Source organism: Scardinius erythrophthalmus (genome assembly GCF_964197995.2).
Source record: "Scardinius erythrophthalmus genome assembly, chromosome: 1".
Classification (NCBI taxonomy): domain Eukaryota; kingdom Metazoa; phylum Chordata; class Actinopteri; order Cypriniformes; family Leuciscidae; genus Scardinius; species Scardinius erythrophthalmus.
In genome coordinates this window covers 1,357,175-1,369,893 of record NC_138221.1, presented here as the reverse complement: position 1 = coordinate 1,369,893, position 12,719 = coordinate 1,357,175, and the positions used below count along the sequence as shown (strand labels likewise).

Sequence of the window (12,719 nt, the reverse complement as noted above, 5' to 3'; positions counted from 1 at the left end):
TCCCACCCTAACCCCAATTAATAACACTTTATCCCCTCTCCCCTAATCCCAGCCTAACCCCAAACACCAACACCCTATCCCCTCTCCCCTAATCCTACCCTAACCCTAACCCCAAACACTAACACCCTATCCCCTCTCCCTTAAACCCACCCTAACCCCAAACACCAACACCCTATCCCCTCTCCCCTAATCCCACCCTAACCCCAAACACCAACACCCTATCTGACACCCAAAGCGAAATGCGCTCTTGATTGGACAGAAAGTGAGGCTTCACAGAGAGGATAAGTTCCACTCTCAGTACTCTTCCAGCTTCTGAACTGGTTGCAGTTCCACTCTGGCTCCACATGAGGGCGCTCACAGGACGAGTGCAGTTCCACTCTGGCTCCACATGAGGGCGCTCACAGGACGAGTGCAGCTCCACTCTGGCTCCACTTGAGGACGCTCACAGGACGAGTGCAGCTCCACTCTGGCTCCACATGAGTGTGTTCACAGGACGAGTGCAGTTCCACTCTGGCTCCACATGAGTGCGTTCACAGGACGAGTGCAGAATGAATGGAGGTCTATGGTAGCCTAGAAATCTAGACGCACCCTAGCGGCAGCAAAATGTATTTTGCAGCCAGGGCAGTCTAGCAACTCTCCATAGACTTTCGAGCTGCAAAAACCTAAATTGGGTCAGGCCAATCACGTTGCGTATAGAGTAGGTGGGGCGGGCTTAACATATGACGACAGAGTTGCGACGGATCCCTAGCTGCTACTTGAAAACAAATAATGACGGCTGCTGGAGAACAGTCTTACGAATCGGCTTTGGCCGCGACTCTGGAGTTTTTCTTTGAGAAAAGAGCATAGAACAGCACTTAAGTCATTCTTAAAAAAAGGAAGATGTGTTTGTCGTTTTGCCGGCCAGATATGGGAAAAGTTGAATCTATCAACTAGCTCCGCTGTTGGGAAACGCTCTGATTGGTTGAAGCGCTGTCTTATTGCGAGCAGAGGGAATTTGAAAGACAGCCGTTTATCCCGCCCCTCGGATTGAACGTGTCTATGGTAAGTTGCCAGACCTAACATCTTGATGTAGGCTAGGTCTATGGTGCTACACCTATCAAAATCCACTTTTCTCAGAATATATTTTTTTGTCTAGTAATTTGAATGTTGTATTCGAAAGGAGATGCACAGAAATTACACACTGCTGGGTGTTAGTCACTTATTTGCTTTAAAAAGTCTTTTAAAGTGTCAATGACGTCATACACATCGTACAACCAGAGATATTGCTTTACGGCAATCCTTCAGTCACTTTGGTGCTTTTGCGCTCTGCACTTTCTTTTTTCTCGAGGCATCGGCAACACAGCTGACACAGGTGAATACACGTGCTAGAAGCGTTCTTGTTTTGTTCAGCCACACTGAAGCAGAAAAGGCTGAGGAGCACAAAGAAACACTTCGCCTATGAAGCTCATGATGAACCATTCATGGATGCGTTGAAGGTGCTAGAAGTGACATTCTTTTACACGGTTGTAGACGCTGTCAAATCTTCTGTTGAAGACAGGCTTGTCAGTTTCAGTGAAGTGAGAGACAAGTTCAGCGTGCTCCTCAACTTCAAGAGTCTAACACTAGGTGAATTGGGAGCACAATGTGAGACACTTAGTAAAACTCTATCGACAAACAAAGATGCAGACATCAGTGGAAGGGAACTTGCTCTTGAGTTGACAAACTCCCCACAGCTGCCGTCAAGCAAAATGACCCTGCATAGCCTCCTGTCATTTATTCACGCTCAGTAATTTACCCCAATCTCTGGACCGCTCTTCGAATCGCATTGACCTTACCTGTTACTGTAGCCAGTGCAGAAAGAAACTCTTCATAGCTCAAACTAATCAAAACACACCTAAGATCAACATTGGCCCAGGAGCGCTTATCAGGACTTGCTATTCTGAGTATCAACCACCAAACATGCGAGACTGTGTCATATGATGAGTTGATTGACGACTTTGAAGTCACGCAAAGTAAAAATCTAAATCTGTAGCCTTATATTTTATTATAGAATTTATTTATTTTTTATTTGATTTATTTTTTATGTACAATTTATATTATTTGTGTTTCATATGTTTAGTTTCATTTTTCAAACTCACTTGTACTCTTGTTTAAATTCATGTAAACATTTTTTCATATGTATGCTGAATGCTACACTTAATACACATTTATAAACTTAAATATTGAAATTGTCATCTCATGTGCTTTCTCTCAGAGTTTTTTACTCCGGTGGGGCCAATCTTCATGATCTTGCCTAGGGTCCCACAACCCCACGGATCGCACTGGCAGTACGAGCGCTAAACCGAGGGTAACGCGATTTGACGCCATTGACTGGCGACTCCCTCACATGTCCTTGGTTATAAACACAATTTTCTCATGGTTTACAAATAGTTTGTGATTGTAAGTAATCAACTAAACAAAATATATAACAATGGCCTAGTGGTTTTTGGATATTTTACTGCAAAATTCTTACATAGCGCACCTTTAATCTTGTGTTCTGTCTCAGTCACCAGCTGGTGTGCCCAGGTCGGCCACTAGAGGGCACTCCTCCTCTGACCTTTGCCACTCAGCCATAAACTTCAGTCCCCATAATCCTTGCCTGGACTCATCATGAATTATTGCTTCCACCTGTTTGTCATTATTGTTTGTCTCAGCCTATTTATACCATGTTCTCTCTGTCATTTCTCATCAAGGATTTGTAGTTGTCACACTGCACATCTGAGCGCTCTCCCTGGTCTCTTGTGTTTTTATTGTGGATTGTTTGCAAGTGTTTTGACCCTTTGTCTGGCATATGACTACGATTCTGGATTTTCCAATGAAGCTGCGCTTGAATCTTACTAAAGTCTCAGAGCGATCCGTGACGCGTTCCCCTCCCAGTCTAGGGGTTGGAGGAGAGGTAACAAAGGAAAAGAAAGTATGATAACGTAGAGATTTAAAGATATGTGCAGAACACACTTCAGCCTCAGTCTCAGAGTGAAAACATAACACAACTTTAAGGAAAAGGAAAAGTATTTATTTCCTTCATATATCAAAAAGGCTTAACAAAAGATGGGGATAAATCTTCAGGAGAGAGTAAGGCCTAAAATAATAAAAAGAAAAGAAGCAACAACACAAACTTCCCTGAGCTTCCTCTCTAACCAGAAACTGGAGGAAAAATATATACGAACAAAATAAAAAACACACTCTTCCTACATTTCCCAGATAACCATAATCAAGTGAACAGAGCTAATAAGAAGTTATACGATACATTTTAATTACCAACAGAAAATGAAGTAAATGCCTGCTTTCACAATATCTTTTAGTTGTCCACAGGTAAGAAGTCAACACTAAAATTATCTTATATGTTGCAGGTCCCTTACAAGGATAAACTGGCAAGCCAACTAACCGTTGTTGGCACCAACAAATGAGCGTAGGTCATCACACACACTCAGCACACACATACTGTTTCCTGTTGCACTCTTCCCGGATCGGAGCAATCCTCAGACACTCCTGATCATCTTGTTCATCTTTAGCACCTGAAAATCACAGCGGTAGAAAGAAAACTTAGTGAAATGAAGCTCAAACTTTAATATTGTTATGTTGGATTGTAGAAGTTGCAGCTGAATGCTAATTTATTATGAACTAAAAAAAATAAAAATCTTAAAGGGATTGTTCACCCAAAAATGAAAATTCTATCATTGTTTACTCACCCTCAAGTTGTTCCAAACCTGTATGAGTTTCTTTGTTCTGTTGAACTTGAGGGTGAGTAAATGATGACAGAATTTTCATTTTTGAGTGAATTATCCCTTTAAGTCACTTGCAATAATAATACTGGCTAAACCGACTGTCTGCTAGCCGTCTCACGTCACCAAGGTCAGATAAATCCCATCACATAGAGCCTCTTTCACCTAGATATTATCATATAGAGACTATGTCTGTTCCCCGAATTATGACATACAAAAAACTATCTAATCCCTAAACCCATCTAAGGGTAAAATGTAATTGTTGTTCAACAAATAAAAAACAGACATAATACGAATGAACAAATGCTAAAGCTTGGGTTGCTGAATATTCGATCCCTTACTTCAAAAGCACTTATTGTTAATCATATGATTACAGACTTTAACCTAGATGTGCTGTGTTTGACAGAAACCTGGCTAAAACCAGACAATTACATTACTTTAAATGAGTCCACCCCGCAAGATTACCGTTATAAACATGAGCCTCGTCTGAAAGGCAAAGGGGGAGGTGTTGCTGTAATTTATAGTAATATCTACAGAATTACTGAGAAGTCTTGTTTTAAATATAATTCTTTTGAAGTGTTAGTGCTTAATGTAACACTATCTAGTGTAAATGATAAATCAGGTTTAAGATTTGTGCTGGCTACTGTATACAGGCCACCAGGGCACCATACAGACTTTATCAAAGAATTTGCGGACTTTCTATCAGAGTTAGTATTGGCTGCAGATAAAGTACTAATTGTTGGTGATTTTAATATACATTTAGATAACAAAAAATACGCATTGGTTTTGGCATTTAAAGACATTCTGAACTCTATTGGATTTAGACAACACGTGTCAGGACCTACTCATTGTCGTAATCATACTCTAGATCTAATATTATCACATGGAATAGATGTTGATGCCGTTGAAATTCTGCAGCAGAGCGATGAGATCTCAGATCATTATCTAGTCTTGTGTAAACTTCATTTAGCCAAGGCTGCAAAGCCGACTCCGTGTTACAAATATGTGAGACCTATCACTTCTGCTACTAAAGATTGCTTTATTAATAATCTTCCTGATCAGTTTCTTCATCTCAGCATCCCGGATAGCTTAGCAGAACTTGACATTGCAACAAACTTTTAGCTCTCTCTTTTCCAGCACTTTAGACACAGTTGCTCCTTTGCGCTTAAAGAAGATTAAAGAAAATAGTCCATCGCCGTGGTACAACAAGCACACTCTGCCCTTAAGAGAGCAGCCAGAGGAATGAAGCGCAACTGGAAGAAAACAAACTAGAGGTATTTCGCATTTTGTGGAAAGAGAGCTCGATTGCATACAGAGAGGCTTTAAAAGCTGCTTGATCTGCTTATTTTTCAAACCTATTAGTGACACTCCTCTTCCGCCGGATCCAGGCCGTATCCAGATCCGATGAAGGACCTGCGCCTGGACACAACGACAACGCAGTACTGAAGTGTCAACCAGTCTCTCCGTTTCTGAAGTGAGGTTGACCCCGGCCGTATCCAGATCAGATGGTGGATCTGCACCTGGACCCAACCATGACGCATCCCTGAAGTGCCAGCCTCATCAGCCCTGTGAAGGCCTCATCGACACGACCAATCTGACTTCTGACCTGTAACGCTGCCTGGATCATAATCATACACTGTTCGCTCGTTGGCCAGAGGAGAACTGGCCCCCGACTCAGCCTGGGTTCTCCCAAAAAAAATTTTTCCATTCTGTTACCTGATGGAGTTTTGGTTCCTTGCCACTGTTGCCTTGGCTTTTGGCTTGCTTAGTCAACGATATTATTGATCTGCTTATTTAGGGTGGACAATGATGCAATTTTCTTCTAGAAACAAACTTTGTTGTATTATTTTAATTTTATCAATGTGAAGCTGCTTTGATACAATCTGTATTGTAAAAAGCGCTATATAAATAAAGGTGACTTGACTTGACTAACTTACACAGAAGAGACTTTGTTGCTCAGCACATGAAAATAAACTACTTACCGTGATCTCAGACTGTGCTTAAGTGGTTTCTCCACTGCATGGATCTTCATGTGTAGCTTTAGGTGACGTTTAATAGAGAAACTTTTCCCACACTGATCACACGTGTGCGGCTTCTCTCCAGTGTGGATCCTCTCATGTGTTTTCAGATTTGCTGACAGACGGAATCTCTTGTCACAGTGTGAACACTTGTAAGGTTTTTCTCCAGTGTGGATCATCTCATGTGATCTCAGATCTGCTGATTGATTGAATCTCTTGTCACAGTGTGAACACTTGTAAGGTTGTCTCCAGTGTGGATCCTCTCATGTCTTTTCAGATTTGCCAACAGACTGAATCTTTTGTCACAGTGTGAACACTTGTAAGGTTTTTCTCCAGTGTGGATAATCTCATGTGATTTCAGAGATGATGAACAACTGAATCTCTTGTAACAGTGAAAACACATGTAAGGTTGTTCTCCAGTGTGGATCATCTCATGTCTTTTCAGATTTGCCAACAGACTGAATCTCTTGTCGCAGTGTGAACACTTGTAAGGTTTCTCTCCAGTGTGGATCCTCTCATGTGTTTTCAGATGTACTGACTGACTGAATCGCTTGTCACAGTGTGAACACTTGTAAGGTTTCTCTCTGCTGTGGAACATCTCATGTCTTTTCAGAGATGATGACTCACTGAATCTCTTGTCACAGTGTGAACACTTAAACGGTTTCTCTCCGTGTGGATCCTCATGTGAGCATCAAGAGATGGTTTGTATTTGAAATTGTTTCCACATTGATGGCATACATGCGGCTTCTCTCCAGTGTGAACTCTCATGTGTAGCTTCAAGAGATGTTTAATAGAGAAACTCTTTCCACACTGATCACACGTGTGCGGCTTCTCTCCAGTGTGAATCATCTCATGTTTTTTCAGATTTGCTGAATGACTGAATCTCTTGTCGCAGTGTGAACACTTGTAAGGTTTTTCTCCAGTGTGGATCCTCTCATGTGATTTCAGATGTGCTGATCGACTGAATCTCTTGTCACATTGATCACACTTAAACGGCTTCTCTCCAGTGTGAACTCTAATGTGTTTCTTCAGGTCACTTTTAATAGAGAAACTCTTCTCACACTGATCACACGTGTGCGGCTTCTCTCCAGTGTGGAACATCTCATGTCTTTTCAGAGGTAGTAACTGACTGAATCTCTTGTCACAGTGTGAACACTTGTAAGGTTGTTCTCCAGTGTGGATCCTCTCATGTGTTTTCAGAGCTGATGAGTGACAGAATCTCTTGTCACAGTGTGAACACTTGTAAGGTTGTTCTCCAGTGTGGATCCTCTCGTGTCTTTTCAGATGTCCTGGCTGACTGAATCTCTTGTCACAGTGTGAACACCTGTAAGGTTTTTCTCCAGTGTGGATCATCTCATGTTTTTTCAGAGATGATGAGTGACTGCATCTCTTGTCGCAGTGTGAACACTTGTAAGGTTTTTCTCCAGTGTGAATTCTCTGGTGCAGTTTTAAACTGCCTGCTGTAGTAAAAGTCTTCTCACACTCAAAGCACATGTACTCCCTCACAACAGAGTGAATTTTCTGATGTCTTTGTAGATATAGCAGCAGTGAAAAACTCTTTCCACACACAGAACATGAATGTGGCTTGTCCTTCATATGAACTGTCAGGTGTGTCTTCAGCTCTGATGCACTAAGAAATGTTTTGCTGCACTGGTCGCATGAGAACGACTTCACTCCGGTGTGGATCCTCATGTGACGCACAAGATTTGGTTTGCATGTGAAACTCTTTCCACACTGATCACATGAGAACGGCTTCTCTCCGGTGTGGATCCTCATGTGAATCTCAAGACTTCCTTTGCTTGTGAAACTGTTTCCACACTGAGTGCAGGTGAAAGATTTCTTGGCTCTTCTTTTCTTTAAAAATGTATTTTTAGTCTTTGAGCGACTCAAAGGTTTTCCTCCAGGTTGGCCATGATGTTCCTCCTCCACTTCACTCAGTTCTTCACTCTCCTCCTCCACTTCACTCAGTTCTTCACTCTCCTCCTCCACTTCACTCAGTTCTTCACTCTCCTCCTCCACTTCACTCAGTTCTTCACTCTCCTCGCTCTCTTCCATTAGGCCTGACATGAAAAAAAATTACATTTAATTTTCAGTACATCAAAATAATTCAAAGAGAAATATAAAGTGAAAGGACATGAAAGTGAGCCCTGATGTAATGGTAGAAAGTAGACAACTGCTAAAATATTATGATAATTTGATGCCTTTTTATAAATTGATTATATGTCCTTGAAACTTTCCATGAATGAGGTAAATTATCTCATTAACATCAAAATATACAATACTGCCATATTTCGACACCAACTTTGAGAATTATATTTTACTAAAAACGTTTTATTGATGGCCGTTCACACTAGACTTTTCCTTGCACTGACTTCTATTCATGCGCCTGTGAAAGTGGGACACCAGAAACACAAGCTCAAGTGAATTACCCTGTGAGAAATAACAAACGTTTAGCATTCAAGTGGAGTGGATTGTTTTTAAATTTTAGAATTATTATTATTTGTTATATGTTGAACTTATGTTTGTAAAAAGCTGTCACAGAATGTGACGTCATTTTCACGGCCGTTGCAGTGTCAGTAGAAACTTCACAAAGTGTAGAGAGGCCGCGGCTTTAATTAGCTTTAAATTAACTATTTTTATTAGCATTACCCGTGTCCTACATGTTTCACTCAACCCTGTTACTCCTGACATGATTTTACTCTTTTTAAAACAGAGTATTTCTTAAAACTGTGACACTCAGGAAGTGACAGCATCTGGCCTCTTTCTGGAGCATGATGAGAAGACAAGAAGACAATAAAATAATCTCAATCCATTGTCTCAGTTTTTACACAAACTGTAGCATTGACTGTTTTCATCAACCCTGTTACCAAAGTTACTCTAAAGCCCTATTGGCTCGGGATAAGTATGACCTGGTGACCTCTAGTCATTTGTAATAATTGCAGAGGTTGTCCATGATCTTAATCCCGCGCGAATCGGCCATGTCTGTAATTGTAAATTTTTAAAGTAAAAATTCCCCCACAATTGTGAATTGGCAGGGTCGTATATTATTGTTTTCAAGGTTTTTGTTTCATGTGCGCTTTATCCATCTTTTGCGAAGAATAAAGGCTGCGTTGGGGTGTTTTGGGTGCTGGGTCATATAGATATACATCATACAACTACAACATTTGCAGAAATAAAATCTTCAGAAGAGCAACAAAAAGAATGATTAGATGGAGATGGATGACATGTATATCAGCAGGCGGTAAGAAACATTCTTCTGTTCATGATATATCATACAGCTAGACCTTTAACGACAAGACATTTCCAAGCAATAGCCTATTGACATCATATCCGAGAGAAGTCAGTAAATTCAAGTAAAATCACAGGCTTTGTTTATCCTGTGTGAATGCACCACACGAAATGCAGATGTGGCAGGGGGTCATTTCTAAATCACATGAGGTCCCCAGATAATACTAATTCAGTGCGAATAGGGCATAAGGTGGAGCGCAACTGGAAAAAAACAAAATTAGAGGTATTTCGCATTTCATGGAAAGAGAGCTCGATTGCATACAGAGAGGCCTTAAAAGCTGCTAGATCTGATCATTTTTCAAACCTATTAGAAGAAAATAAACAAAACCCTAGATATTCATTTGAAACAGTGGCTAAACTAACAAAAAATAAATCTTCAAGCCCAGAAGTTTCCAAGCAACACAGCAGTAATGACTTTATGAACTTCTTTACTAACAAGATTGATAATATCAGGGAGAAAATTATAACTATGCAACCGTCCACTACAGTATCGCATCAGGCAGTGCATTGTAGTCTCCCTGAGGAAAAATTGTATTCATTCATTGCTATAGGAGAGGAATCTACAACATGTATGTTAGACCCTATACCGACTAAGCTACTGAAAGAGATGCTTCCAGAGGTCATAGATCCTCTTCTTAATATCATTAATTCGTCTTTGTCTCTAGGATATGTACCAAAAGGTTTTCAGCTGGCTATGATTAAACCACTTGTTAAAAAAACGCAACTTGATCCTACAGAATTAGTCAATTACAGGCCGATCTCGAATCTACCTTTTCTGTCAAAGATACTAGAAAAGGCAGTATCTTCACAACTATGTTCCTTTATAGAAAGAAATGATATCTGCGAGGATTTTCAGTCAGGATTTAGACCGTACCATAGTACCGAGACAGCTCTCGTTAGAGTCACAAATTATTTGCTCTTATCATCCGATCGTGGTTGTATCTCGCTATTAGTGTTACTCGATCTTAGTGCTGCGTTTGACACCATTGACCACAACATTCTTTTAAATAGACTCGAAAATGATGTTGGCATTAGTTGAATTGCACTAGCATGTAGCAGTAAATGAAGAGATGTCTCATCGATCACAAGTTCAGTATGGCGTACCACAAGGCTCAGTACTAGGACCGCTGCTGTTCACTCTGTACATGCTACCCTTAGGAGATATCATTAGGAAACATGGCATTAGCTTTCACTGTTATGCTGACGATACTCAGCTCTATATTTCTTCAAAACCTGACGAAACTTATCAATTCACTAAATTAACAGAATGCATAGCTGATATAAAAAATTGGATGACTAGTAATTTCCTACTTCTAAATTCTGAAAAAACAGAGATTCTAATTATTGGACAAAAAACATCCTCACGTAATAATCTAGAATACTGTCTAACACTTGATGGCTGCTCTGTTAAGTCTTCGTCGTCGGTTAGGAAAAGGGTTAGTGTGTGTGTGTGCTAGTCTAGTATCTGTGAAAACCGCATTTTTCCATCTTAAAAATATATCTAAATTACAGCATATGCTCTCATTGACAAATGCGGAACAGTTAGTTCATGCGTTCATGACCTCAAGGCTAGATTACTGTAATGCTCTACTGGGTGGTTGCCCTGCACGCTTAATAAACAAACTACAGCTGGTTCAAAACGCAGCAGCTCGAGTTCTTACCAGAACCAGGAAGTATGACCATATTAGCCCGGTTCTGTCAACACTGCACTGGCTCCCTATTAAACATCACATCAATTTTAAAATATTGCTGATTACTTACAAAGCGCTAAATGGTTTAGCTCCGCAGTACTTGAGCGAGCTCTTAACGCATTATACTCCTTCACGTCTATTGCGATCTCAAAATTCCGGCCAGTTGATAATACCTAGAATATCAAAATCGACTGCTGGCGGTAGATCCTTCTCAAATTTAGCACCAAAACTTTGGAACAGTCTTCCTACCATTGTCCGGGAAGCAGACACACTCTGTCAGTTCAAAGCCAGATTAAAGACACATCTCTTTGACCTAGCATTCACATAATACATTATAGACTTCTATAATTCAATTTTAGGCTGCATAGATTAGGTCAGCTGGAACCGGGAACACTTCCCATAAATCCTGATGTACTCGTTACATCATAAGAAGAATGGCATCTACGCTAATTTTAGTGTCTTTGTTTATCCCGAGGTTTTCCTGCAGCCTGCCGGATCCAGGCCGTTTCCAGATCTGATGAAGGACCTTCGCCTGGACCCGATGACAACGCAGTGCTGAAGTGCCAACTAGTCTCTCCCTATGGAGGATCCCTTTCCCACTCTACAGATAAAGCGTTGTTGGAAAATTCGTTTTGCGTACCTACCCCGAAGTGACAAAATAAAATAAAAGTCTGTATCAAAAAAGGAAAGACCAGTACTTTGTTTAGGCTTGGTTTGTAGGGAATTCCAAACCTGCGCACATATATTCAAACGCACATAACTATAGAACCAATTCTTAATGCACATGTGAACGCCATCAGCGTTTCTCACAGGTTCGCGTTTAAAGTTTGTGTAGAGAGAATGGTGTCGTCTTAGCGGCCCCTAATTTAATAACAAATGATCGTTGCGACGGAAGCGAATCATTTAAATCTAACTTTAGCTGGAAAATAACTTTATTAAAGAACCGCTATAAAGCCAAAACAATCTATGTTACCTTAAATTATACGTTTATCTCTGTAAAGCTGCTTTGAAACAATCTACATTGTTAAAAGCGCTATATAAATAAAGATGACTTGACTTAAGAAGAATCTCTATAACTATGAATAACTTGTATGATATTTGACAAATACTACTTTATCAGTAACTTGGTGTTTACTGATTATTCCTAAAAAAAAAAAAATAGTAAACTATGTTGAAAATGACTACAATTCTGGTAACTTTGTTGCAAATTGGGAACCAGATATAAAATAAATGTAAAATAAAAACAGTTAAAATAGTATTTAGCTTGATCTGATCTTGACAATCAATATAAAAGTGTCTCAAACCTCCCTCTACTGACCATTTGTTAAAAATCTGTAACCATTTCATAGTTGAACTGTTTGTCTAAATGTGATGAAGTGCCTGAATGTTTCTAACATGAATGTTCTTCAGCATCATGAATGAATGAGGAATAAACACCAACCTCTTTGTTCTTCAGGATCTTCAGTGTGTTTCATTCTGCAGGATTCTGGATCACTCATGTTCTCACTGTCCTCTTTAATAAACTCAGTCTTTGCAGATTTCAGCTCTTCCTGATGCTCTGATGCTCGTCTTCACTCGTAGCTGATGGGAATTTACAGCATTTATTGAAGAATTACTGTGGGAGGAGCTTCACTGATGATGAATTACAACATGGGCGGAGCTTCACTGATAATGTATTCCAGTGTGGGAGGAGCCAATCTGCCAAAATCAAAAATATCAATTACTGAGTGAGTTTGTTTTTATAATAAATGACACTAGGCATTTATGTCTGTCTATCTATTCATCGTACAGTAACTGATCTCAATTTATTAATTATTTTTAATAATTTTTATTGCTAACCCATAACATTATTCTGCTCCTTCATTAACATACAGGTATCTAGAAATATAGAAAATAATTTAAATCATTTAAATTCTTCCAAATATAAATAGTGGTAAGAAAAACAGCTAAAAACATAAACACAATAATAAATGTATATAGTA

At 39.8% G+C, this 12,719-nt stretch overlaps 1 protein-coding gene across 1 annotated transcript in view; it reads right to left on the bottom strand.

Annotated features, from left to right (window-relative positions):
- LOC308682545 (uncharacterized protein) overlaps positions 1–12,290 on the bottom strand; it is a 53,159-nt gene extending 40,869 nt beyond the window's left edge. Inside the window, exon 1 of the mRNA XM_081352334.1 lies at positions 12,179–12,290. Coding sequence (XP_081208460.1) covers positions 12,179–12,236 — 58 coding nt within the window. The 5' untranslated portion in view covers positions 12,237–12,290. The remainder of the gene's footprint in view (positions 1–12,178) is intronic.
- Positions 12,291–12,719: the final 429 nt, after the last annotated feature.